The following is a 27,412-nucleotide window of genomic DNA, read 5'->3' as shown; positions in this document are numbered from 1 at the left end:
GATCAGACCCGGTCCAGCACCCCTGCCACTTTCGAAATGGAAAAAAAAAAGTTATCTGGGTCTGGCAAATGTGCGAGGCTAAGATGGCTCAAGCAGCACTCATAGAGTGAATTTGTCAACAACGGCGCAATCATGGTAATGATTGACGTCTCACGGCAGAAGAGGTCGCTTTTGGCAGACGCGACCGTCCGGGATCTTCTGCCTCCGGAATTACTTGACACCATCCGGCAGCAATCGACGACAAAACTCTTGGATGCCGTAACGCAGGCGGCGCTGTGCCCGCCACTTACAGAGCGAGTCTTTGTGCATTTTGAAAATGTCTTTCCTGACATATGTGCACGTTTGGTTCTCAACGCAACAACTCACACACTTCGGATAAGAACTGCAGCATGTTTTGCGAGGTTACTACCATTTGCGCCGTATCTCGCCTCTTTTCTTGGATGTACACACGATGTTTCTACCATCAGAGCGCAGCCTTCATCCTTGCAACTGTTGCTGCCCGCATTCGACCAGTCATTGTCTGCATTAGATGGGGAAAGCCTATTAGAAAGTCTCACTACGGCATGGAGACTTTTGAATTTCGATTTCGGGACCTATAGTCTTCTTGCATCAGCTTCACACATGCAGACTCTGTTCCGCCATGAGAGCTTACCAGTCAGGTACCTGGCTATTCGGGTATTCTGCCTGCTGCTACATGCCTCGGATTTCAAGTTGGAGGCTTTGGTTCATGAATATGTTGGAAAGGAAGAAGCAGTTATTGGAAATCTGGATGGCGTGTCCTTGGACTTTGGGTTTCTCTCTCTGTACGAGCAGGACCGAGCGCAACGGGTGCTTAAATTACAAAACCAGCTCAAGCGTGAAGAAAACACTGATGGTGAAGAAGAATGTTTGCAGACACTCACCCCGTACGTTGTCTCGTATGGAAGCGCTCTACTTCCTCGACCGCGTGGTCCTGTTGACGACTCTTCGCTCGTCATGACCAACACGACAATCAGAAATCTCGAACGTCTAGCAAACTTGCTGCGAAGTGCGGATCCAATTCTCGTCTATGGGACGGCTGGGGCTGGAAAGACGTCACTCATTCATGAAGTCGCCACACAACTCGGCATGTATTCCAACATGGTCACACTTCACCTGAACGATCAAACAGACGCGAAAATGTTGGTGGGCTTGTACGCAACAGATAGCAAACCAGGAAGCTTCCAATGGCGGCCAGGTGTTTTGACGACAGCAGTCAGGGAGGGCCGATGGGTGTTGGTTGAGGATCTCGATAGAGCTCCGACAGAAGTCCTCAGTACTCTCCTTCCTTTGGTTGAGCGCAGAGAATTGCTCATTCCAAGCCGTGGAGAAAGAATCAAAGCTGCCTGTAGCTTTCGGCTCCTGGCTACTGTCCGAACATCACGAGGACTAAATGGCCGGGAGAGTTTACCGTCCCTGGTCGGTATGCGGTTTTGGCAAACGCTCAACACGGATTCGCCAACTCGGCCAGAGCTCGAAAAAATCGTCCTACAAACATATCCGATACTCCGGAAATTCGCCCCCGGTATTCTCGCTGTTCACGGACGATTAGCTCAACTCGGTAGCAATGATAGCCTCATGTCTCGCGGGCGGACTGTCATGGACCGTCAAGTTAATCTCCGCGATCTTTTGAAGTGGTGCCGCAGACTTAAGGAAAGCTTGCTTGCTGCAGGTTCCAGAAACGGGGACGAGCCCATTAGCGAGACGACAAGGGACTGGATGTTCATGGAGGCACTGGACTGTTTTGTCGGCAGCTGTCCCGATGTTGAACTGGGCAAGCTCCTGACATATGCAATTGCGGAGGAGATGCACTTGTCCAAAGATCGGGCAGACCACTATTTGTCTGCCAATATACCCCCTTTGGAAGAAAGTGGCCGTGCATTTTGTATCGGACGAGCTCAGCTACGAAAGAAGAAATTGCCCTCCAGGTTACAAAAGTCAAAACGTCCGTTTGCTAGCACGGCTCACGCGAAAAGGCTGTTGGAGCAAATAGCCGTGGCAGTCAAGCTTGAGGAACCAGTATTGCTGGTTGGTGAGACCGGTATAGGGAAGACCACCGTTGTCCAGCAACTGGCGGATTCATTAGGCCATAAGCTCATCGCAGTGAACCTATCGCAACAGAGCGAGGTTGGCGACCTGCTTGGTGGATTCAAGCCGGTAAATGTGCGCAGTCTTGCCGTGCCACTGAAGGAAGAATTCGAGGACTTATTTGCTGCTACGGGAATATCTGCATCCAAGAACCAGAAATACCTGGAGCACGCTGGCAAATGCTTCGCCAAGTCACAGTGGTCAAAACTGTCCAAGCTCTGGAAGGAGGCTCCAAAAATATTCACCAAGATCGTGGCTGAGCTCGAAGATAGCCAGGGAAACCAGACCGAAGCTAGAGATGGTGACGCACAGCCTACGAAACGTCGAAAGACGCAGTCAAAGCTGCAGACGCTCCTAGAGCTGCGACCTCGATGGGACTCGTTTGCGCGGAGTCTGGAACAGTTTGATGTCCAGATATCTGGGGGATCTGGCGCCTTCGCCTTCTCTTTCGTGGAAGGCAATCTCGTCAAAGCTGTTCGTAACGGCGACTGGGTGCTTCTAGACGAAATCAATCTTGCATCTCCAGATACCTTGGAAAGTATTGCGGATCTCCTTACGGGCCCTAATGAGCGACCTTCGATTCTACTCTCGGAGACGGGAGAAATCGAGAAAATTGCGGCACATCCAGACTTCCGCATATTCGGTGCCATGAATCCTGCAACAGATGTTGGAAAGCGCGACCTGCCCATCGGGATTCGCTCGCGTTTTACCGAGCTCTATGTCAAAAGCCCCGATACAGACCTGAAGGACCTTCTCACCATCATCAAGACCTATATGGGCAGTCAAAGCACAAAGAGCGATCAAGCTGCAGATGATATTGCACGGCTGTACTTGAACACCAAGCGCATGGCTGAGGAGAGGCGATTGGTTGACGGCGCAAATGAAGTTCCTCACTTTAGTTTGCGAACATTGACCAGAGTCTTGAGCTATGTCCGTAACATTGCGCCGCTGTACGGTATTCGCCGTGCGCTGTACGAAGGCTTTTCTATGGGCTTCCTGACTTTGCTTGATAGAAACTCCGAAAAAATGCTATTGCCACTCATCTATCACCACCTTCTGGACAAGCGTGGCAATCCACAGTCACTGTTATCACAGCCCCCCAAGCACCCAAATGACGGTCGCCAATACGTCAAGTTTCAGAACAGAAACCATGATCGCCATTACTGGTTGTTTCAAGGCAACCAGACTCCAGTCGAACGAGGAGACTACATCATTACCCCCTATGTCGAACGAAATCTTCTTAACCTGGTCCGAGCCACTTCAACAAGACGATTTCCTATCCTGATTCAGGGCCCAACATCCTCGGGCAAAACCAGCATGATCGAATATCTGGCTAATTTTACCGGTAACAAGTTCGTTCGTATCAATAATCACGAGCACACAGATCTTCAGGAGTATCTAGGAACTTACGTATCAGGGCCTGATGGGAAACTACGCTTCCAGGAGGGACTGCTTGTTCAAGCTATGAGGCAAGGTCATTGGATAGTGCTTGATGAGCTTAACTTGGCACCCACGGATGTCCTTGAGGCTCTGAACCGACTCTTGGACGATAATCGCGAGCTTCTCATCCCTGAAACCCAAGAGATTGTGAGGCCTCACGAAAACTTCATTTTGTTTGCGACACAGAACCCCCCCGGCTTATACGGGGGCAGAAAGGTCCTTTCACGGGCCTTTAGAAACAGATTTCTGGAACTTCATTTTGATGATATTCCTGAGGATGAACTTGAGTATATCCTCCAACAGCGAAGTCGAAACACTTCGCCCCCTGACTGTCGACGTATTGTGACGGTTTACAAGGAGCTTTCGCGGCTTCGGCAAACAAGCAGGCTTTTTGAGCAGAAGGATAGTTTTGCAACTTTGCGAGATTTATTTCGGTGGGCACTCAGAGAAGCCGATACGAGAGAAGAAATTGCGGCTCACGGTTATATGCTCCTCGCCGAAAGAGTTCGCAACGAAGACGAACGCATCGCTGTCAAGGAAGTCATCGAGAAGGTCTTCAAAGTCAAATTGGATCCCCAAGAACTATATTCTACCTCCAAAGCCCCCGAGCTCAAACATGTGACGGAGAGAGAGAACTCTCATGGCGTCGTTTGGACTCATGCGATGCGGAGACTTTACGTTCTGGTCTCTCGAGCGCTGCGGAACAATGAGCCTGTCCTACTGGTTGGAGAGACAGGTTGTGGCAAGACGACAGTCGTTCAATTGCTAGCAGAGACTCTCAACCAAGAACTGCACATTGTAAACGCTCATCAAAATACGGAGACTGGGGATCTCATCGGGTCCCAAAGACCCGTCCGCAACCGTGGTGCCATTCTTGAGGCTATACGTACAGATTTGATGGCAATTTTTGAATCTTTAGGTATGGGGGTTTCAACGTCTGTGGAAGAAAACATTCAAAAGTACAACAGTCTGCCTCAAACAGTCAAAGATACAGTGCCTCAGTTGATTCGCGATCGTCTGGCAGCAAATGAGAGCAGATCAAGAGCATTGTTTGAGTGGTCTGACGGCGCACTGGTCTCGGCCATGAGAAATGGTCACTTCTTCTTATTGGATGAAATCTCGCTGGCGGACGACTCCGTGCTAGAAAGACTAAATTCTGTTCTCGAGCCCCAGAGAACGTTGCTCCTGGCAGAGAAAGGCGTTGATAACGCCTCGGTTGTGGGTGCGAATGGATTCCAATTCTTTGCTACAATGAACCCTGGCGGCGACTTTGGCAAGAAGGAGCTTTCGCCTGCCCTGAGAAATCGGTTCACAGAGATCTGGGTACCACCATTGTCCGAAAGTGAAGACATATACGATATTGTCAGGACCAAGCTTGTGGATGGATCCAACCATCTGGTCGATGCCATGGTGAACTTCGCGTCCTGGTTTGCTCACAATTTCCGGTCCATGGCGACAAGCGCGTTCTCTGTTCGAGAAATCCTTGTTTGGGTTCAGTTCATCAACAGCTCTACAGCCAGCGACCCCATCGTTTCATTCGTCCACGGTGCTTCTGCCATCTTTATCGACAGTATTGGTGCGAATCCCTCAGCCATGCTAACCACCGACCTGAAAAGCGTCACTGCCCAAAGATTGGATTGTCTGAAGAAGCTTGGTGACCTAATCGGTCAAGATGTGTGCAAAATTTACCCAACCGAGCCTATTCTTTCAATAGCCGATGATTTTCTATCCATTGGTGACTTCAGTATACCCCGTGATCCAATCGGCGCCACAGACCCTACTTTCGCTTTTCACGCCCCTACAACAAGACTCAACGCGATGAGGGTCGTTCGAGCATTGCAAATGCAAAAGCCAATTTTACTCGAAGGCAGCCCTGGTGTAGGCAAGACAACGCTGGTTGCCGCACTGTCTCAGGCGTGTGGCCGGTCACTTACAAGGATTAACTTGTCTGACCAGACTGACTTGATGGATTTATTCGGCACCGATGTTCCCGTTGAGGGCGAAGAGGCCGGAAATTTTGCGTGGCGAGACGCCCCTTTTCTCCAAGCGATGCAAAAGGGTGAATGGGTTCTTCTAGATGAAATGAACCTTGCATCACAGTCTGTTCTGGAAGGCTTAAACGCATGTCTCGATCATCGTGGTGAGGTTTACATTTCCGAGCTTGATCAAGTCTTCAAAAGACACCCTGACTTCCGTCTGTTCGCGGCTCAAAACCCTCACCACCAAGGAGGTGGGCGCAAGGGTCTGCCAAGTTCTTTTGTGAACCGTTTCATCGTCGTCTACGCGGATGTCTTCAAAGACGAGGACCTGAAACTTATTGCTTCTCACAACTTCCCCCAGGTTGGTGAAGAAGTCATTGCCCATTTGATTGAGTTTGTGTCCAGGCTTGAGCACCACATCGTGGTCGAAAAAGACTTTGGCTCTCAGGGCGGTCCCTGGGAGTTTAATCTCCGAGATGTGCTCCGATGGCTACAACTTTTGAGGTCTTCCGATCCTTTTCTCCAGACTTCTCAGATGCAAGACTTCCTTGACATTATTGTTAGGCAACGGTTTCGCACATCAAGAGATAGACAAGAGGTGGACAAGTTGTTTACTCGTGTGATCGGATCGGAACCACGAGCCCACAATCACTGTCATAACTTGAACTCACGATTCGGCCAAGTGGGGCTTGCCCTACTATCAAGGAACTTGAATGTACAACCGGAGAGCTTGCCGAATATCAATATCGTTCCTCGGCTTGCCGAACTAGAGTCTATCATGATTTGTGTGAAGCAAAACATTCCATGTATCTTGGGTGGCCCTTCAGGATATGGCAAGTCATCCTTGCTGAGCTATGTTGCTGCACTGTCCGGAAAACCACTTGTGGTATTCCCAATGAACGCAGATATCGATACTATGGACCTTGTCGGTGGTTTTGAACAAGCTGATCCTCTCCGCGAAGTCAATGCAGCCTTGATGGATCTTCGCGAACGTCTGCAAGATTCCGTCATGACTCTCGTCCCATCAGCCGCCCCTGGAGAAGTTTTACATTTGTTGCATCTCCTTGACAGACACAACGGTGTCGGCGGCAGTCTGGATGCTATTCTTACCTTGGTAACATCCTTGATCAAACGAGTGTCGTTGGACACCACGGTGGGAGCAGCTCTCGCAACGGTAAAGCAACTTTTGGAAGGGCCACTAGTTCTTGCGAACCCACGGTTCGAGTGGCTAGATGGTGTTATTGTGAAAGCTTTGCTTACCGGCCAGTGGCTTGTTTTGGACAATGCCAACATGTGCAACGCCTCTGTTTTGGATCGACTCAACTCTCTGCTGGAACCTAATGGATTTCTGAGCATCAATGAGCATTGCCAGTCGGATGGAAAACCAAGAATCATCAGGCCTCATCGAGATTTCAGGATCTTCCTCACGATGGATCCCAAATATGGCGAGCTGTCGCGAGCTATGAGAAACCGAGCTATCGAGATTCATATTCATTCTCCTCCACCAGAATCAGCGTCGTGCTTGGACAAAATTTCCGCGATTGAAAGCGGGCTTCAGAGATATCATCACTTTAAGATGTCGTCAAACGGCGCTGCTGGTGCCACCTCGACAGGAATCCTCCGAGTAGCCGCGGAAAACCTCTCTCTGGATGATGTAGTACTTCTCGGTCGATTCGTGAGTCAAGGTGCCGCTGACGAGCCGTGGCTCTCCGCTGCGACCCATTTGCTCCAATTCCTGCAGACAACTCAAGGGTCTCACATTTTGCGTGACTTGATGCAACTTCACTCAGCATGTTCCGCTCGTACTTTTGAAGACTTTCCTAGGACGCAGTCCATTCATCCATTGAACAATGAAATTGCAATCAAGTTGCTGGAGAACGAAACATCAGCTTTTTGGATGGGAACACGTTATGAGACTTCTCGCCGTCTGCATTACATCCGTCAAAACATCCAGAGACATCATAGCCAAGCTCACTCTGCGAAACTAGGCTCTTTGAGTCGCTTGCAGCGCTCTCTCATCAGCGAGCGGGTTGCAGCTGTGTCTAAAGACTCAACTGTTAAGCTTGCCGTATTCCTCTCCTCGATAATGGCCTTTATCGAGGGATACCTGGATCAGGCAGTGGACTCAATCGAAAATTTCTTTGCTAGGTGCCAACTACTTGAAATCCTCGGGCTTTATCTCGAGTTGACAATTTGCCTGTCTTCCAGCCATGAGTTTGACGAGGCCTACTTTCAGGCTCATGTTGGCCTTGGTGCAAGGAAGCTCGAGGAATTCAGCCAAGCGATGACAGGAGAGGCCGACTCTACTTTCCTATCCCTGGCCCTTGGCCAACTGCGGCGTGATTTTTACGCCGACTTCCAACTGTCCACCGGTTTGAGCATGGAAGTGCTGTGGTACACGTTCAGACCCATCCCCATTACGAACAGGGCTGTTTTCGATCGCTCAATTGAACTGGACCAGCTGGCCTTGAGATTCGATACTCTTCGATGGAAGGTATCCGCGTCCATTGTCGACTTATCTAAAGCCCAGCAAACTCTGGCAACGGCTTACAAGATTGTCAGAGATGACGCTGTTCCTGCAGAACAACTGGTGGCAGATCTGATCGCGGCAATCCAAGACCTCGAAACTCGTACTGGACAACAAGCGCAAGAGACGACTCCATTTTTTGCGACTGAGTTCGAGCACCTGAGACAGTTGTCTATGCTTCAATCCTTGGCTAGTGGGAATTCGCGAGTTTCTGAGCTCGATAATCAACTGGTTACTTTGTCAAACCTCCCCACCAAGGCCATAATGACGCTTGCTAGTGCCTCGGATAAAGCATACAATCTACAGTCTCTTTCATGCCTGTCTCACCAGGGTATCTTCGCTTGGGATGGGAGACTGACCACGTCGCTGTGGCAGAAACTCCATAGCTTGAACAGCGTCAATCTGAACTCCCTGGCGCTGCTGGAGACCGAACTTCCGGTTGTTGGGCAGCATTTGGTCAGCTTAAGTCGAGAAATTTTTGCTAACCCTCTTGTTGATCTCAATAATCTGCTTTGTAGGTTGATCCTAGAAACCTTTGGAGCTCACAGCCCTCAAGTGAAAGAGACCTTGGGTACTATATTCTCGCTGGTTGAGGACAATATCAGCTCAATTTCCTCGCTTGCTCTGGAAGGAATTGGTTCCAACTCCACTTTCAATGGCCTTCTTCAAGACATTGACGCTGTTCATCTTCGACAAGCTACCGCGGATCATTTCATTCCTTCAGTTGTGGGCATCATAGCTTCCAGAGCCGATCCGAACAAGGCTGCCTACTTCTCAGCTCTTGCATGGGTGCAATTCAGCATTGGTTTGGGCAAGCTTTACATCCCTGACCGCATCTTCGATCCACAACTTCGGCCGAAAGTTGAACTCGAGTTCTTCGAACAGCTCCAGGCTTCTCTGCAAGCAAAGTTGGCCGCCTTGAAGGCTTTCCAAACCAATTTCACAGGACAAGACACAAGCGCCAGGACTCACTTAGTTCATCTACAACTTGATAAGCTTGGTCCAGCACCAGAGGAAATCCAGCCTGTCTTTCGTCCGGAGAGGTCCGAGCTCCACCAACTTCATGCTGAGTTCTCAAATATATTGAAGACAATCACCGGCCCTGGCCTATCTGATGTCATGAAGAGTCTCGCCTCAGACTCAGACGACAGGGTCACAAGTCTTCTGCAGCTAATTCGGGAAAACATTTCTCGATTGGTTGATCGCCTTTCTTCCCGATTTGAAGCATATCAAGATATGGGACGGCCTGCTGTTAGCATTCTTCGTTGTCTCTTGGTCGGGCTTTCACTTTGCGACACGTCCAACGCTGCAACTTTAGAGCCATCTACTTTGCGACTTGTGGAATCCACGCCATTTTTCGGCTCGGGGGCTCAGGATGTCCCGTCCGACCGCGGGGGAGCCAAATCGTTCGAATTCCTAAGCCTGATGAGCGCCAATGTGGCGGTTGGTGGTCTTCGGAGTCTCTCCACAGCTGATCGAGAAGCTGTGTTCGCGTGTTTCCACAGCTTCTATGATGACTGGAACAAGAAGCTGGATGCCGACAGGAAAGCCGAGGCGGCACGAACTAGCATGTATCGCTTTCGAGGCACACTGGAAGATGAGGAGGAATTTGATGTGATGGAGTTCAATGAGCTATTTCCCACCTTTGATAATGAAGATTCCACTGTTCGCAAGGACATCAAGCCAGATCGAGTCCGAGATATATCGCTGAAGGTGGCGGATGCGCATCGCAAGATCTTCTTTGAGCAACAAGACCCCCAGGATGCGTTGCGGGAGTCTTGCATGGCTACCGGCCAACGCGTCGTCGATGAGCTTCAAAATCACGCCAACATCGATCACAAACTCAACTCCAAGATGTTGACGAGCACATTGCTTCTTTTGGGCGAGAAGACGGACGAACTTCAATCATCATCCTCTACTGAGACATACAACTTCTACACCGACGCCAACTTGGCCGAAACGCGGAAGCTTGTTTTCTTGGCTCACCGAATCAAGGCCCGCTTCCGCGAACTACAACTGGTAGATGAAATCGGTCACATGCAGCCTTTAGCCGACGTGATCCAATCCTGTGACAAGCTCTTGGAGCAAGTACATGGTGAACCCTTGGCCAAGCTTCTACCAAGGATCGAACAGCTGCATGCTCACGTTTACGAATGGCAGTTTGGGGGATGGGCTAGCAAGACATACGCCGTCCTTTCTCTTCACAACTCGCTAACCGAGACTGTCATTCGATGGCGGCGTCTCGAGCTTTCGACATGGGCGAACCTCTTTGATATGGAGCTGAAGAAATGCCAAGATGATGCTTATTCTTGGTGGTTCGTCGCTTATCAAGTTGTAATTGCCGTTCCACTAACCATGGTAGACTCGCGTTCTGAAATGCAAGTCTATGCCAGGTCGTTGATCGAGAATCTGGAATTATACTTCTCAAGCTCGATTGTTGGCCAGTTCAAAACCCGTGTTTCCCTGCTACGTCAATTGTTAGGCCACCTCAACATGTTGGCGCAAGACTATCCTGCTCTAGATGTAGTTTGCGTCGCCGTGGACAACTTTGTGCAGTATTACACGCGCTTCGAAAGGACAGCCGATGAAGCAATCCGAAAAGGCCGAACGCCAATCGACAAGACCATGAAAGATGTGCTCCTCATGGCAAGCTGGAAAGACACTAATATCAATGCTCTTCGAGAGAGTGCCCGCAAGTCTCACCAGAAACTGTTCCGGCTGATTCGCAAGTTCCGAGGAGTGCTGGGCCAAGAGATGAAGGTGTTCATGGCGCAAGGGCTTCCTGACGAGGCTGTGACCACCGCACCAAGAGCTGACGCCGAACCTGTTGCACCAGACTTGCCAATAGTCACAAGTAGTGCGCTGAATGCGTCCCTGCCCGGGTGGCTTGCGGGCCATAAAAGGCTTGCCAATTTGCCAAAGACCCTTTCGGTAATGAGAAAAGTCACATGCAGTCCCGAGATGTCAAGCAACATGTCGAAACTAGTTGCAGATTTTGTCAACGAGCTGAATACGTCCATGGCCGAGCTGCGTAAGGAGACGCCATCAATTGCCAATGACGAGAACAAGGACCAAATCAAGCATCTCAAGACGAGAAAACGAAAGCTCCTTGCGGATACGCTACGGGATCTCCGAACGATGGGATTACAGCATCATTTGTCGCAAGACAAGTTGGCCGAGCAGAATTCATTGGCTGTTGTTTTGTCGTCACTCGCGACAGTCAAGTTTCCCGAATCAGAAGCAACAAAGGAAGCCGAGTACTATTTGCATAAGACATTGGATCTCGCTCCCAGGGCTAGGGAAGCTGCCCGAGAACATTCCGAGGACCTCACCGGCGCCGAGGTGACGAGAAGTATAGGGTTCGTTGAGGGTCTGATTAGCCTCAACCTCACCCAACGCCAGAGCCTGGGGGCAGTTACGCAATCCAGAGAGGGTTTGCGACAGGCAGTTCAAGAATTCAAAAATCTGGGCAACGATGAGAAGAATGGTAGGCTTGTCCTCCAAAGATACGATGGCGACTGGACGCACCAAGTACAATGGCTCGACCACGGCATAAGATTTGCCATCCGAGTTATTGAGATGCATGGAAAAATTGGAAAGATTGATAACGAGAATATGGTCCAGGAACTACAGGAGTGGGCAACGCGCATGGCGGCTAGAACTGCAGCGACCAAAACCTTGGTGCAGTTGCCCGTTGGAATCAGCTCATTGGCACATGACAAGTTGAGAGAACTTGTATTAAGGGATTTGGATGAGATTGATCAAAGACTTGGTCAGTTGGTTGAGACACGTGCAGACCTGGCATTTATTCTCTCTCACCTTGCAACCTGGACCCGAACCGAATCCGTCAGCTACGACATCTCTATTGGAGACACGAAGTTGGATACATTCGCCGACGCTGTGTCTTGTCTAGCTGACACAGTACTCGTCGCCATTGAAAATGCCGAGAAGAAGGGTGTCGCCGTCCTCAGGGAGCCTGGCGTGCCGGGCTGGTTAACGAAACACAGCGAGGCCTTCTTTGCCATGATCAAGCAGTTGCGGATGAGCAATGTAGAGCGAACAATTCGCCATTGCACTAGTTTGATGCGACAAATTCAACTCGACAACGGGCAGACTAGCACCGCAGCCGTGTGCATCGTCAACCTTGCTTCCCCGATACTGGATCAGTTTTTGACACTTTGCTCGCGTTGTATCGGCCAGGGGTTGGAGCTGCATCGCGCCTCAGCACACATGGCATACAATTTGACCAAGGCCTTTAATCAGCTTGCTTCTCAAGGCTTCTGTACGCCTCAGGAAAAATCGGATGAAACATCAGGCGATGCTGGAAAATTAGAGGCAGGCACTGGTCTGGGCGATGGTGAGGGCGCGCAAGATATCAGCAAAGATGTTCAACCCGATGAAGATCTTACTGAACTAGCTCAAGAAGCCAACGAGGAGAAGAGTGAGGACATCCAAGACGAAAAAGACGCGGTGGATATGGCAGACGAAGATTTGGAAGGGGAGTTGAATAGCGTCGCTGGAATTGACGAGGACGAAGGTTCTCAGAAAGATGAAGAGAAGGAGGCAGAAGAGAACGACATGGACGAAGAGGCTGGCGACGTTGATGACCTCGACCCCACAGCAGTCGACGAGAAGATGTGGGAGGGCAACGATGATGAAAAAGCCGAGAAAGATCAACAAGGAAACGAAGCAAAGGGTCAACAACAAGATGAGGAGCAAGTGGCAGCTGATGAGGATACCAAGCAAAAGGACGCAGAGAGGGAGCCTGAAGCTCGTGAGGAGGGAGAACAGCAGAAGGACGGAGAAGACACAGAAGAGAGTGAGGCTGAGGAAGAAGATTTGCATGCTCAAGAGGAGTTGAATCGGCAAGACCAAAACGTGCAGGAGAACGACGCACTTGAACTTCCCGAGGATATGGAGCTGGATTTCGATCAGAAAGAGGAAACTTCAGATGACGATGACTTGGATGATCTGTCCGACCCTGAAGGCGAAGCTGATCAGCCAGAAGATCAGGCGGCTGAGAAGGACGAAGTCGATGAAGATATGGAAGATGCAGCGGGGCAGCAGTTGAAGCAAGAAGCCGGAGAGGTAGAAGACGAGATCAACGAGGACGAGGAGGAAGTCCCTGCTGGTGCTGATGAAGTCAAAGAAGATGTGGAATCCGATGTCGATGACGAAGCAGAAGACCAAAGCAAGGAAGAAACGGCTGAAGACGTGACCCAGCCTCCGCGGGACAATGCAAACACGGATGTTGACAATGCTGCTCCCAGCGATGCCAAGAGCGCCGGGCTAAATCAAAATCAACCTCAAGAGTCGATGGATATGGACGATAACTTCCAAGCGCAAGTGGCGGAACAGGAACAGGGAGATATGGGGGATGGCGCAGCCGACCAGGATACCAGCACGGGCAGCAAAGGCGCCACGTCTCGGTCGAACGAAACGGTAGACAAGAGTCAGCAAGCAGGCGATGCTGAAAATTCTGCTAGAAGCGATCCGTTTCGCAAATTAGGCGATGCGCTGGAGAAGTGGCACCGGCAGAATGCAGACATTATGGACTCGAACCAGGAAGAAAGCAAGGATCGGAAGGCAGATGAGAAGGAAAGTCGCGAACAAGGTCGTCAAGAGTACCAGCACTTGCAGAACGACGATGCAGCCGCCGATGCGCAAGCAATGGGCACTGCGGAGGAAGATGAGGTGCAGCCCATTGATGAGACCATGGCTGTCGATGACGAAGGCGAGAGGGATGGCGCGACGAGTCACCGAATGGAGGAAGATGCAGAAGATGAAGTCGAGGAGGCCACAGACGAAATGGACCTCGGGGATTCTGGCGAGAGCGACACTCACGATGCGGAGAATGGCAAAGAAGCCGACGATGGCCGGACCGGCGTGCAGACTCGACAAGGAAACTACAAGCAAGAAACGCCATCCGAAGCGGATGCTGATGCAGGAACAGCAAAGGGGCAAGAGCAAGATGCCGGGTCCATCGAGGAAACGTCGGAACAGCTGTCTACGACTCGCATTTCTGACGAAGCGCGGAGTCTTCGCGATTACGGAGAGTGTGTTCAGCAGTGGAGCGAGTTCCAGACCAAGTCTCACGGGCTTTCATTGAATCTGACGTCTCAACTACGCCTCATCCTAACGCCGTCTCAGTCGACCAAGCTCTCGGGAGCGTTCAGGACGGGAAAGCGTCTCAACATCAAACGCATTATCCCGTACATCGCCTCGAGCTACAAGCGTGACAAGATTTGGATGCGCCGGGCTATCCCGACCAAGCGGACGTACCAGATTCTTCTCTGCGTGGACGACAGCAGGAGCATGGGGGAGTCCTCGTCGGGAAGCCTGGCCATGGAGTCGCTGGTGATGGTGTCAAGGTCTCTGGCCATGCTAGAAGCCGGGCAGGTCGGCGTGGTCGGGTTTGGCGGCGACGTCTTCACGGCTCACGAGCTCACGGAGCCGTTCGGCGCGGACGCGGGCGCCAGGGTGCTGCAGAGGTTCAACTTCTCGCAGGACCGCACGGACATTGCGCTGCTCATCCGACAGACCATTGACAAATTCCGCACGGCGAGGCAACAGGCCGGGGGCGATTCAGATCTGTGGCAGCTGGCTCTGATTCTGTCCGACGGTCTGACACCGTCTTCGGCGCACGACCCTATCCGCCGACTTCTGCGGGAGGCGATGGAGGAGAGGATCATGGTTGTCTTCATCATCATGGACGACACGGGCAAGAGGAAAGGCGACAGCGTGCTGGAGCTCAAGGAGGCCAAGTTTGTCAAGGAGGACAGCGGGGAGAGCAGGGTGACGATTGAGCGGTACCTGGACACGTTTCCCTTCCAGTACTACTTGATTGTGCACCACCTGGAGGAGTTGCCGACTGCCCTGGCCGGCCTGTTGAGGACGTGGTTTGCCGAGGTGACGTCTTGATAGTGGGCGTGAGTGGTCGAGGATATAACTTACATGTACTGGCATTTGATGGAGTTTGATCTGCGACATTGCATGGCTTGGAGTTTGGGCGCTCAGACAAGGGATAGACAGATTTCAGGACACGATGCACGTACCGAGAAGTACCGAGTACCTTTTTGCATGGCGCGGCACAGGAAGGAAATACCTACCAAGTACCTGGGTACATAAGGTGGCAATGGAACGATTGATCAAGTGCCCGGCAGCCCGATAGGTAGAGCAAGTACTTTATGCGAGAAACTTGTACTCGGGTACATTGGCGCGGCAGGTCCAAGTACTGCGTACCTACCTAACTTACTTAAGCGGTACCTAGTCACCTACCTAGGTAGGAGGTAAGTAGGCTAGGTCCGCAAAGGCCATGATCCAATCAACAATGCCTCCTCCCCCCGCATTCTGTGTCATTGTTTCACAATAACCTCACTTCTCGGCCTCCAACGACAAGGGGAGGATTTTGTCTCACTGCCGCGTCGCAAACACAGTGTGCGGTCGAGTTGGCATCTGTCGCATCGAAAAAGACCTGCTGCAGACCCTGTGCCACCAGCGTCTTCTGTCTCTCCAAACCACTACGGAGTACCTACTGCGGAAATCAATATATATAAAAAAGGGCCCTTCTCGTTGCACACGGACGACCGCCATCACTCCGCATCACGGGGACATGAATCCGCTTCACCCGACGCCGCGCATCCTGGCCTCGTCCTCGTCCTCGTCGTCCCCTGCCGCGCGTCTCCTGCTTCTCCACCCTCGCTTCCTCCCGCATCCTCGGCACTTTATCGCCCCTCCCCGTCGAGCTCCCACCGCCACGCCCGACTTCACCCCGACATCGTCATCGTCGTCGTGCAATCCAAGAGCGCACCTCTCGCGCCAGCTTCGCAACATGGCTGGCTCTACAGCCCCGACCGAGCTGCGGTTCAGTAAGCCTCCCCACTCGCTCAATTGACCTCCCGCGAGTATCCGAGCTGCAGGTTTCGCTAATCCGGCCCCTGTCTCCCCTCTCATCGTGTAGAGAACCCCGCCATCCTGTTGGTCACGACTCACCACAGACAGCCCCGGTAGTTACTGACCGACGACGTCCGTAGAGTCTGCGATCTGCAAGAAAAGTTCCGCGACGCCATCCCCCTTCCCTTCTTCTCATCAACCTCGTCCAGCATCCATCGCCGAGACTAACGACGAGACGCAGCGTCGCCACCACGACCAAACTGCTCACCTTCGCCAACGCCGTCAACATCCCCGTCCACGCCACGACCCAGACGGCCGCCAAACTCGGCCCTACCGTCCCCGCCGTCGCCGCCCTCCTCCCCTCCACGCCGCACGACAAGACCATGTTCTCCATGCTCATCCCGCCCCTGGCTGCTGCCCTGCCGCCCCGTTCGCGCGTCGCCCTCGTCGGCATCGAGTCCCACATCTGCATCACCCAGACGGCCCTGGACCTCCGCGACGCCGGCCACCTCCCCTACGTCATCGCCGACGCCGTGAGCAGCTGCAACAAGACAGAGGTCATCATCGCCCTCGACAGGCTGCGCGCCGAGCACGGCGTCACCGTCACCTCCTCCGAGAGCTGGATGTACGAGTGCATGGGGGACGCTTCCAACCCGGCTTTCAAGACCCTGATTGGCGTCGTCAAGGCTGCCGTTGCCGACACCAAAAGGGTCCTCGAGTCGCTGCCGCCCACCTCCAAGTTTTAGAGTCGTTTTAGATTTTTCCTTCTTCTTTTCCCCATGTGTATTTGCACAATACCACCTTTTCACTTTCTGCCGCGAATATAAAATCCTAGGGATATTTTGTTTGACAACTTCTTTTGCTACTTCCTACACTGCCTGCGTCCCGGCGTCGTGGCTGCAGGTGCCTCTGGCATGATTCCGTCCGTTGCGTCTCAATGTGAATTACTTCCTCTACTGGTCCCCCTTCCCCTTGAACCTTCGACGCGCCCCCCTCCCATTCCCCTCTGACGAAGAGGAAAAAAGGAGAAGAAAAAAGCCGGGGAACCGACAACACATCTTGCAAGCATAAGCGATGTACAAAGCTAGAAGGAAAACTATCATACATAGCCATCACCCTCCCGTTGACGAAGTCTTGGACGCCTTGGTGGCCGGGGTCATCCACGAGAACGCAGAACCCACTCCAACTGGGTTGGCAGATCGTGGCAGTGTTGCTCCCTTTTGATACTCCCGACTCGAGCTTTCCGCCTTGAGCTCTGCACCTGAGCTGACAGACCGTCTAACGTCCCAACGGTTGGCTATGCTGACGCCGCCACCTCCATCACAGTTCAGGCTGGCCTGGCTCTTGCGTCTGCTCTCGGTCGACGATCTGGGCGGCAAGGGCGGCTCATACGAAGTACCGGTTCGAGCAGAGCTAGAGCTTGATTTGACAGGTTTCAAAACTTTCATGTTTCGACCACTGCGACCGGCCGGCTGGTAGCCGCTTAGGAGGCCTGTTTCTCGCTGTGCCCCATCTGCCCCGGCGCCAGCGCCTTGTCGCCAGGAACCCCATATTCCAGTAGAGGTTGATGACGTCTCCCGTCGGGATACCTCTGAAGCGTTCGTGCCATCTTTCCCGCTCGTTTCGGAATAGCTGGCTTCTCGTCCGTGATTGTCACCATCGCCACCATGCTCTGAAGCTGCTTGCTGCTCCTCTGATTTGCGAGATTCGATATCCGATCCATGACATGATATCGGCTGACTCGGCGCTGCTTTTTCGTGCTGCGTCCCTGGAGAAGACGCGCCAGTCCTACTGTTATTCAGGGTCCGGCTGTCTCCAAGAACAAATGGTGTTGCGTTGGCATTCAACTTGGGCTTTCCGGGTGCTATGCTCGTCGTGTATATATACTTGAAAGTATTTTCATCCTCTGGCCGCACAAACGGAACTCGTAGCCGTTCTTGTTCATTTCCATACAGGACCATGGTGTTTTGCGAGAAGAAAATATCCGCTGAATGGGCCCTCAAGGCGTCGCTTCCAATATAAATCCGAATACCCTTACGATCGCTAATCGTACTGGAATGCTCGTTTCCTGTAACCTCGAATGCAACCGCCATGGAAGGGACTCCGCCTGTGGAACTTCCATTGGGGTTTTCGTGGCGCGTAACCACTGCTTCAGCCAGATATACATCAAGTCTGATTCGATCAACTCCGTCACTATCTCGTTGCACTTCTCCCAAGAGGTCCAGTTCCTTGAGCAAAGACGAATCGACAATGGACTTTTGCGAGCCGGTGCAAACGTCTGCGTACAAAAGAGTTCCATGAGCGAAGTTTGTGGTTAGCCAGCATCGAACGATTGATGGCACGGTGCCTAGCACATAGAGAGACACAGGTGGCCCGGGTATCTCAAACGAGGAAGAGTCGTCATCACCGCCTGCGCAGTTGGTATCGAGCCCAAGACTGCTCGCCCGACCAGATGCTACCGAAAGGTGAGAGTGAACTGAGTGGCCAGCAGAGCTGTGTCTTCCATCAGATTTGTGAGACAGGGTGCGTTCCATCATAAGGCCGCTGCCAGGTCGCAAAGGCCCAAAGTCCCCCGAATGCCGATTGCTTTGGCCACCCCAGCTGGAGCCATGCAAGGCACTTTCATCGAACCTAACACTATTAGCTCGCGAAGCCGCACCCCGTCGCACGGGTTCCTCTTCAGCCGGGCCGAGATGAAGTGAGCCAAGCAGTTGTTCCCCCTGGACATCCAAGTCATCAAAACCATCATTGTGTGACGTTTGGACGGGCCCTGTAGTCCAGTTAGTGTATTCCAGATAGCTAGAGTCGTCAACATACCTTGGTGTGGCGTACCACCCAAAATTCCTGGGAAGGGGGAATTCCACACTGACTTCAAAGCTGAATCGTCCGCACTTCGCTTCTCTAATCTCGACAGCCGCTCCGCATGATTGCTTTGGGTATATTGAACTTGCTTCACCTCCATCTGTAGGCTATACAGATCATCACGCGAAATGGGAAACCGAGCATCCATTCTTCAGGGGGAAAAGGAAGAGATAAAGTAGGTTGCACCAGATTGTGCCAGATTGGAACAGCCCATATATATCTTGACTGGCTAGATGGCATGTGAAGACAAAGGCGTGAGCGAACGAAAGTACTTGTTGGCAAGTCTTTCTGTACAGTACTCCAGTGAAATGGGCTCCGTCACCCAGGAAGATCAAAATGATGAGTGTGCGAACAGAGCTGTTTGGCGCCTGGCTAAACTCCCTTTCTCACTTCACGACGACTCGTCCTCGCGCATCGCAAGGTGAGACCCAGAGGTGGCCCTGAAGCGGCGACGGCGATGGCCTTGCGCGCGCGCAATGGCTGCACAACGCCGAAGAATCTAATGGCACTGATTCGTGGACGTTGAGCTTCTAGGGACGGTTTGCTGTGAGGATATCAGGGCGTTGCGTCGACCAAGGCACACGGGAGGGAGATGCTTTCGAGGGAGTCCGGAATCGTTTAATGTCTGGAAATTGAGATGTGCCAGATGCGTCACTGGGGAAAATATCAGTTACTCGTGGTCCCGTACTCTCGTATTAGACTGCTCGTTCGTATCTGACGGTCGGATGCTGGCGTAACTTGTGGTTCTGTTGAGTCCGTCGCCGGGGTTGGAACGAATCGAAATGCGCCAAGTGGATAGGTATCGAGGTGAGGAAGGGTGAATTTGAGGTTGCTTGAAGTGTTGGAGTATTCAATCAGGTTGTATTTGGGTCAAGTCGCATGACGGGGGGCTCTGATGAGGAGAAGAAGTGGTTGCAGTGTTTGTTGCTAGAGCGCTGTCGGGAGATGAGGTGCGAGTCGAGTCTGGTACCCGGTACGGAACGGTCATCGCCCAACCCTTCCTGCTCCTTCCTGGCCCCGTGGGCAAATTCGCGCTAAACTAGGCTGGGCCCTATTGGGAGGAGGAACCATGGGCAGGAACGGTTCCGGAAGGTGCAAGCTCCTACTCCGTCCTGTTTGGTACCTTCAGGTGGCGCACGGGCATTTCGGTACTTTTAAGTACTTAGGAGGAACTTGCGGTACGTCGGGAACGACATGGAAAAACGTAGAATTGAAAATGAACAAATGACCATGATCTAATCAATGTTTTTGAGATTGACCTGCTTTGGGGGTACCTAGGTATGGCATCGGAAGTGAGGACCCTTGGCATCGCCCACGTGGGTTCATAACACCCTCCATGGGGACTGGCGATTGCCGGCGGCCACTCACAGTACCACTTGTCGTGGTTTCTGTAACTGGGTAATCGCTACATATCGGGGGCTTTCCGCAAAGATTTGCATAATCATACATCCCTGGGGCCTGAGCACATAGTGTCTCTCTGTTCAATTCTCTGAGCATGCGGGGGACCGTCGGGCTGTGACTACATTTTCTCTTCCACTGATCAGCAGAGAGCTGCTTCGATCTAGGAGCACAAACACACTCTTTAGATATCTAGACTCTAAATCTAAACCAGATTCCCGCTCGCTAACCGTATCACAATCAATTAATTCTTGAGAGGGTTCAGAACACGGTAGTCAGGGAATACATACCCTGTTCTGTCATCATCAGCCAGATTTACCCATTCTTGTCCGATAAAGCCCTTCAACTCATCGTAGAATATTCTATAGGCGTCACCGCTCATATGAAGACCATCTGGAAGAAGATGGTCCAGTCCACCCTGGTTACCGTTGTCACGAGAGCCCAACCAAGGTCCACCTGTTTTATAATCGTTTGGCGCCATGCTGATGGCCTTGTCCATGATAGCTCTCCACAGATCAACTAATACGACATTTGGATGCTCGCGAGCAACTTCTCGCACCTTTTCCGAGTACGAGGCACTGATCAAAGATGACCGAGTGGCGCACTCGTGGCCCCTTGCAAGGTCAACCCTTGTCAACTTCATCTCATCCACTGGAGGAGGGGAAACCAATAATATCTTTGGTTCGTGTGCTTGAATATTTGGGTGCGTAATAATTTTCGTCAGGTTTTCCTTGAATTGATCGATGGGGACATGCTGTGCGGTGGTCGGAAGGGGCAGCGATGCATCGTTGGCGCCGAGGAGGACTACCTAGAACGAAGGTTGGCTAAAATGTGGAATGGAAGGGCTTACGATCCATACCAAGTATTCCAGCTTAGGCGAAGTTGCTGTCGGCTCCGGAAAGATGCTGGAGAGAAACTTGACGGCGTTGGCAGTGTTCCAACCCGAGAAGCCTCGATTCACGACATCAAGCCGCCTAATGAATCCTGGGTGAAATTTCAGTATCGACGACATACGATGAGACGAAGCGGGTCACCTTACGTGACTGGAGTGCGGCCTGCATGGAAAACCCGTCTTGCAGATCGACAGAACGCTCCACTAGCGAGTCGCCGAATAGCACAAGCTGAGGATAAGAACCCTTCTTGCGAAGTTAACACCATGTCAGAGGGTCCCGTGGTCTCACTTACAGCCATTTTGCCCAGACTCCAAACTGTAATCAGTAATTACCATATGCTCGGTCCATACAAGGCGCAGAGATGCTATGGGTCCAGGATACGTAGGTGAATCCCAAGAATAATTTGAACTCTAAGATGGGACCACTCTCAAGGCTCTGGGAAACAAGGCGGTTGAAGGCGCGCAGGTCAAAGTTTTGGGCTGGATGCCGTTGGGCTGGCTTGGTATCCTCTGGAGTCGGAACAACGTAACACGACGGGCCAGGGCCCAAGGGCGCGGGAAGGCCCACCCTCGGGACCTTAGCCGGCGTATCGATAAGCATTCTCACAATTGACCCACAATTTTTTACGCCAGCCAAAAAAATTTGGGCGAGCAACTACTGAAGAAGTAGATCCTCAATTCTACAAGCCGCAAATCTGGTTTGCCAACACCAACCACGCCACATTGAGCTCGTCTTCTCGGCCGAAAGGGTCGAGAAGCGCTGAAGTCATGGCAAGCTCTCTCGCTACACAGTTGGCGCAAATTGCCGCCAGCTCTAAGGCAACTCTCAACATCAAAGCCCAAAAGGCCGCCCACTCCAAGTCTCTCATCTGGGAGCCCCGTGTCGCCGCTACTCAGAGCTACCAGACACTGTATACGATATGCTATCCCGGATTTGAGGAGCTTTGCCAGCTTGATAATCGGTTTGCACGATTCCAGTCGACTATCTTTGGTGAAGAGAGTCAGAACCAAGACAGAACCCAGCTGTCCGCCAGCGAGAATGAGGAACTCGATCGTCAGATTGAAACCTTCCTACGCTTGGCCGGAAGCAAGTTAAGACTGATGCCAACAATCAAGTCAATCGAGTGGTTAATACGTCGATTTCGGTATGCAATCCTTCAATTTCTATTACCCATCATTATCCTTGTTCTGACCTGACTTCAGTATTCACGAGGAGAATACGGCCCTTCTTCTGATGACTTTTCTCCCTTATCACTCTATTCCTACATTTGCAACACTTCTATCGATATTACCAGCCAAGGTTCCACATGAATTTCGATTTCTCGACCCGTACATCCGGTCTTTGACCCCCCCACCCCGATCAGTTCTCGTTTATCAGACAGTTCACCATCCCGAGTTCCTTTCTTCCGTATCCGAGTACACGATTGAGTCATGCAGAAGACAATACCAGTATCCAGCCTTGATTATGTTTTGGGGGGGCCTCATGACCGAAGCTGTCAATGGAATGTTGGATAGGACAAGGTCTGGTCGTGCCTCTGTTCAAAGCCAAAACACTCAAGACCTGTTACACAGGCTAGGCCCAATTTTTGCCGAGTCTCTCGTCATGAAGAAGGTTGCTGGCCTACAAATCGCGTCCTACATGGCGATGGCTGTCTTTGTTTCCAAGGGAAATTTGGAAGATAACGCGGTGACAGCTTTCATGCAGCAGACAGTCTACGGTTGGACGAACGAAACGATTCGACCCGGCCTTGTATGTCTCGTAATCATGGCGCAATTCAGATCGGCGAAGCAAATGAACAGCAAGGTCACCAAGGCGCTGATGAAGGTTCAAAATATTGGCCCCATGCTGGTCGAGATTGGCAAGGAACGCAGAGTGGACAAGTTGGCAAATGGGCTTTGCCTCGCCTTGATTGAACGATTTTCTAAGAAGGGGGACTCCCGTGGACTGCCCACCATCATGGCCATACTGGGCAGCCACATACTAAAGGACAAGCAAATCGCAGTCATCTTCAAGTCGCTGCTCTTGGCCGCTCTAAAGCTCGATGACAATAACGACGAGGATGGCGCGCTAAGGCGAGAGCTGGGTTCTGCTTTGATTGCCCTATCGCAAACTATGGGAAAGTCCGGTGAGATAATTCAGTCAGTTATCCAAGATGTCGATTTCGATATTGAGGAGTTAGAAATGAAACTGGACCTCTCATTTAAAGCGAAAAATCTTCCCGCCTTTGATGCAAACACAACAACTGAGCAATTAGACAAAGTCAAGAAGCCCCGGGATTTGGGCGTCGTTGTCGATGAGCTAGCTGCTCGAAAAGAGTCACTTCCGCCTTGCCTCTTGCCCGAACCAAACGAATTATTCGAAGAGTTTAGCCATCTTTTCTTCTCAATCGTATCTGAGACTTCTCAACAAATCGAAATGCTGGTCAAATTTGATGGAATTCCCCATCTTAGACGAGAAGCGGCCTTAAAGGATTGCACTTACTTCAGCTTTTTCATTCGAATTTGGTGCGGTCCGTATCCCGCCCTGGCGCGTATGAGCGCTTTAAATATGGTCAAGAACAGGCTCAAGTCTAGTGATGCAAGCAAGATGGATGCGCAAGCCCTCATTCCGTATGTAGTTACGGCTCTAAGCGACCCCTCAAAACGTGTTCGACAAGCAGCTGCCGATGTTATCGCCGTGGTCACCGACCTGTATGCCCCCCCCGTCTCAGCCAAGTCAATGAAAACTTGGGGTTCCGGCTTACTCTACGGAAAGACCAAGGACAAGCATCCTCTTATGGTCGACGTGATCGCTAAGATGTTACACTTGCAAATCCTTCCTAGCATTGAGGAGTGTGTTATGGACCACGAGCACATATCATCAATTCTCAAGTCGGCTATTGAGCAAGGTAAATACCAGGTTTCTCCTCAACCGGCCTTGGACAAGAAAGATCATATGGGACAATCGGCCAGACTGGCAGTACTGTCATTTTTTGCTTCTCACGCCGAAATGACGCCATTGATAGTAGTCAAGAACAGACTTTTGAATTCTCTGAATGAGATCAAGGGTGTTGGAAATACATCACGTACACAGGTGTTGCTGCCGTTACTGAAATGGTGGACAAGTTTGAGTGAATCAGAAATACGAAGGCGATGCACTGCGGAGAAACAAGATATTTCCACTCTGGACTCTCGGTTCGTTGATGTTGTAGTGTCCAATGACACTGAAGGTCTCGAGTTCCTCTTCAACTTGGTCAAGGATCCTGTTCAAAGAGAGAAGACGGGCCTCATGGTCGCCATTTTTGCTCGTTTGCGGAAGATGTGGCCGTCCATGAAGGACCCTGTCAAGTTCATGGTGGCAGAGCAGCTCTTGGCAATCTCACAAGAGTCTTCTCCTTCCTCGGATAATGAAAGCTCAATTGTTTCAGTGGAAGCCGCCGAGCTACTTCGGGCAGTTCCCCTTACCACCGACATTTTGTCCTTCTTCCTAGATTCTATCCAGACCGGAACCAAGATGATCACGGAGCCGCCACCAAACAAGCGCCGCCGCACAAGCTCTACTGATACCGGTCGAAGCCTGATCACCCAAGTCACACCTGAGCTTAGCCAGGCCCTGCGCAAAGTTACGTTTGTCCTGCAGCTTGTCGATAAGTCGGATCCGGTCTCGCACCCCGACTTACTGGATGGCCTCTTCACAGCTCTGTCAGAATTGCAACACTTGAGAACAGTGGTTGGCTCAGAGCTTGGCTATCTGCAGAACTTGATTCTCCGTAGCCTACTAGCCATGATGCCCACTTACAAGACCGATAAGGAGTTGAGAATTGACAGTTCTGGCGGCTACGGTGATTTGCTTGTTAACTGCATCCAGAAGTCGTCCAGTCCTGTAGTTCAAAACGCTGCGCTCCTGTTGGTTGCCAATCTTGCCACGACAGCTCCTAATCTTGTTCTTCATAGTGTCATGCCCATCTTCACGTTTATGGGGGCATCTGTGCTGCGACAGAGTGACGACTATTCTGCGCATGTAGTCTCTCAAACCATCAAGGAGGTCATTCCTCCCTTGATCGAGTCACTTCGTCAAGGAAAAAACGGTCCTGTCGCCGGTGCTTCAGACATCCTAGTCAGCTTCACAACCGCCTACGAGCACATCCCATCTCACAGACGGCAAGGCTTGTTTGTGGCTCTCGTCGAAACTCTGGGACCTCGGGATTTCCTCTTTGCCCTGATCAGCATGCTAGTCGACCGTTATGACACAAGCGAGGCACTTTTGTCCTTTATTGTTGATCTCTTGAACAACTTTGACATTAAGACGCAGCTGGAAACCTTCATCAAAGTTGTGGACCTTGTGTCCGACCTGTTCAAGCCCAAACCCTGTATGTCATTTGTTCTTCTGGGCATAACTGATGATAGGGACAGAGACATTGAAAAGGTTGCACTTCGGCAACTTTCGGCACTCCCTAGCTTTCTGGCCAACAAGAAACTACGGTCCCACATTGGAAAAGCAGCTGATCGGGATGACATGGACACAGCTGAGGTGCGAGAGTTGTATGCTACCTTACTTGAGAACATTTTGATCCTGGCCGACACCGTCAAGGCGAACAAGACTCTTCATGGACGATGCGGGTCTACCCTTTCCAACTTGCTCAACTTACTATCTATTGGAGAATTCATTCAGGCAGTGGAGAACTTGCTGGACCGACCGGATCTTGGTTTGCGCCAGAAGGTCCTACGTGCCCTCGAAGTTCGGGTTGAGGTGGAAAGCAACACCGATCCCGCTTCCAGGAATGCTCTACTAGCATTTTTGCCGCAGCTCACGGCTGCCATACGGGAATCCAGCGACATTCGGTATAAGCATACTGCAGTTACTTGTGTAAACAAGATTGCAGAAAAGTATGGCAAGAAGGATGTCGAGGCCGTCCTCGCAGCGGCTGAAACTATTGCCGGCGAACACTGCCTAGGCCAAGAGGAGCAGCGTCTCCGTGTCATGGCTTTGCTGTGCTTGACGTCTCTTGTCGACGTGTTACGGGATGCCGTCGTTCCAGTCTTGCCTATTGCCATCCCAGAGGCCGTCAAGTATCTTGAGGTCAGCCTAAGGAGTGAAAATGTTGACCAAGAGCTTCACTCAGCATGTTACGGCTTCATGAGCTCTCTCGCGGAGCATCTCCCGTACATGCTGTCCACGTATCTTGACAAGATCCTTGAGGTGTCCAGCCGATCAGCTGAAGTTGAATTGGATGACGAGACAAACCAGGCCCGCACAAACTGTCTGGAATTCTTCGCCAAGAGGCTGGAGGCTAAAGAAATCTTCACTGCCCTGGAGCGCAATTGGGAAAAGGCCACGGCTGCAGGGTTCTCTGTAAGTATATTGGCACCATGCTGTAGAACAGTGACTAACCGCACCCTGCAGGCCGTCAACGAGTCTCTCGCGATTCTTTCCATTGCAGTTGACAAGCACAACAAGTCCAGTATTACAAAGAATACACCAGTTCTGTCAAGTATCATACTCAAGGCTTTTGACCTCCGTCGACAAGTGCACGCCAAAGGCGACAAGAGCGAAGCAGCTCTACGAGAAGTTGCCGACATGGAAACCAGCTTGAACGAGACGGCTCTCAAGATGATTTATAAACTCAACGATGCCGCATTTCGACCATTGTTTGTGCGAATCGCGGAATGGGCAAACTCGGGTCTGCCCAAGAGTGATGAGACTGGACGAAGTATCCGACAGTATAGTGTCTACGGCTTCCTCAACACATTTTTTGGAAACTTGAAGTCAATTGTCACAAACTATTCCACATACGTGATTGATGATGCTGTCAAGATTCTCGAAGCTTCGGATCCCAAGTCGGTTGAGGACAGACAGCTGTGGAGTCGGGTATTACAGGTTCTTGCCACGTGTTTTGAACATGATCAAGATGACTTTTGGCAAGCTCCGGACCATTTTGGAGCCATTGCGCCCGTTTTGATGGCTCAATTCCTCCGGGCCGGCTCCGTAGACGCGTCAGAGCGTTTGATCCCAGCAGTTGTGGAGTTGGCTGCAGCCGCCGACTCACAAGCAAATCAAAAGGAGATCAACGCGGCTCTCATGAAGCACCTCAAATCAGAGCAGACTGCGGTCCGGCTGGCAGCAGTCAAGTGTCAGCAGGCATTGACGGATCGGCTGGGCGAGGAGTGGCTACTGATGCTGCATGAGATGCTGCCCCGCATCAGCGAGTTGCAAGAAGACGACGACGAGATTGTGGAGAAGGAGACGCATCGATGGATTGTGAAAATTGAAGACGTTATGGGCGAGAGTCTGGATAGCATGCTGCAGTAGTAGCTGCAGTAGTAGCAAGCGAAGTG

The 27,412-nt window shown here is 51.5% G+C and overlaps 5 protein-coding genes across 5 annotated transcripts; 3 read left to right on the top strand and 2 right to left on the bottom strand.

The window, feature by feature from the left end:
- Positions 1 to 138: 138 nt before the first annotated feature.
- Positions 139 to 14,973, top strand: MAM_02387 (Midasin; the record flags this gene model as incomplete). The annotated part of the gene is made up of 1 exon (XM_040821186.1): positions 139 to 14,973. One exon carries the CDS (start codon positions 139 to 141, stop codon positions 14,971 to 14,973), a length of 14,835 nt encoding a protein of 4,944 aa, XP_040680600.1.
- Positions 14,974 to 15,664: 691 nt separating this feature from the next.
- Positions 15,665 to 16,691, top strand: MAM_02386 (isochorismatase domain-containing protein 2A precursor; the record flags this gene model as incomplete). Its single annotated transcript, XM_040821185.1, has 3 exons — positions 15,665 to 15,920; positions 16,013 to 16,028; positions 16,187 to 16,691. The coding sequence occupies 3 exons, from the start codon at positions 15,665 to 15,667 to the stop codon at positions 16,689 to 16,691; spliced, it is 777 nt and encodes a 258-aa protein (XP_040680599.1).
- A 366-nt stretch (positions 16,692 to 17,057) lies between these two features.
- MAM_02385 (ubiquitin carboxyl-terminal hydrolase 19) lies at positions 17,058 to 18,955 on the bottom strand (the record flags this gene model as incomplete). The annotated part of the gene is made up of 2 exons (XM_040821184.1): positions 17,058 to 18,715; positions 18,763 to 18,955. The coding sequence occupies 2 exons, from the start codon at positions 18,953 to 18,955 to the stop codon at positions 17,058 to 17,060; spliced, it is 1,851 nt and encodes a 616-aa protein (XP_040680598.1).
- A 1,494-nt stretch (positions 18,956 to 20,449) lies between these two features.
- Positions 20,450 to 21,396, bottom strand: MAM_02384 (GDSL Lipase/Acylhydrolase family protein; the record flags this gene model as incomplete). Its single annotated transcript, XM_040821183.1, has 4 exons — positions 20,450 to 21,013; positions 21,065 to 21,189; positions 21,245 to 21,344; positions 21,391 to 21,396. The coding sequence occupies 4 exons, from the start codon at positions 21,394 to 21,396 to the stop codon at positions 20,450 to 20,452; spliced, it is 795 nt and encodes a 264-aa protein (XP_040680597.1).
- Positions 21,397 to 21,865: 469 nt separating this feature from the next.
- MAM_02383 (U3 small nucleolar RNA-associated protein) lies at positions 21,866 to 27,386 on the top strand (the record flags this gene model as incomplete). Its single annotated transcript, XM_040821182.1, has 3 exons — positions 21,866 to 22,242; positions 22,301 to 26,429; positions 26,481 to 27,386. 3 exons carry the CDS (start codon positions 21,866 to 21,868, stop codon positions 27,384 to 27,386), a joined length of 5,412 nt encoding a protein of 1,803 aa, XP_040680596.1.
- Between the last annotated feature and the right edge of the window lie 26 nt (positions 27,387 to 27,412).

The sequence above is a fragment of the Metarhizium album genome (assembly GCF_000804445.1).
Source record: "Metarhizium album ARSEF 1941 chromosome Unknown scaffold_4, whole genome shotgun sequence".
Lineage (NCBI taxonomy): Eukaryota > Fungi > Ascomycota > Sordariomycetes > Hypocreales > Clavicipitaceae > Metarhizium > Metarhizium album.
The sequence above is the reverse complement of the archived record's forward strand: the minus strand, read 5'-3'. Positions and strand labels throughout refer to the sequence as shown.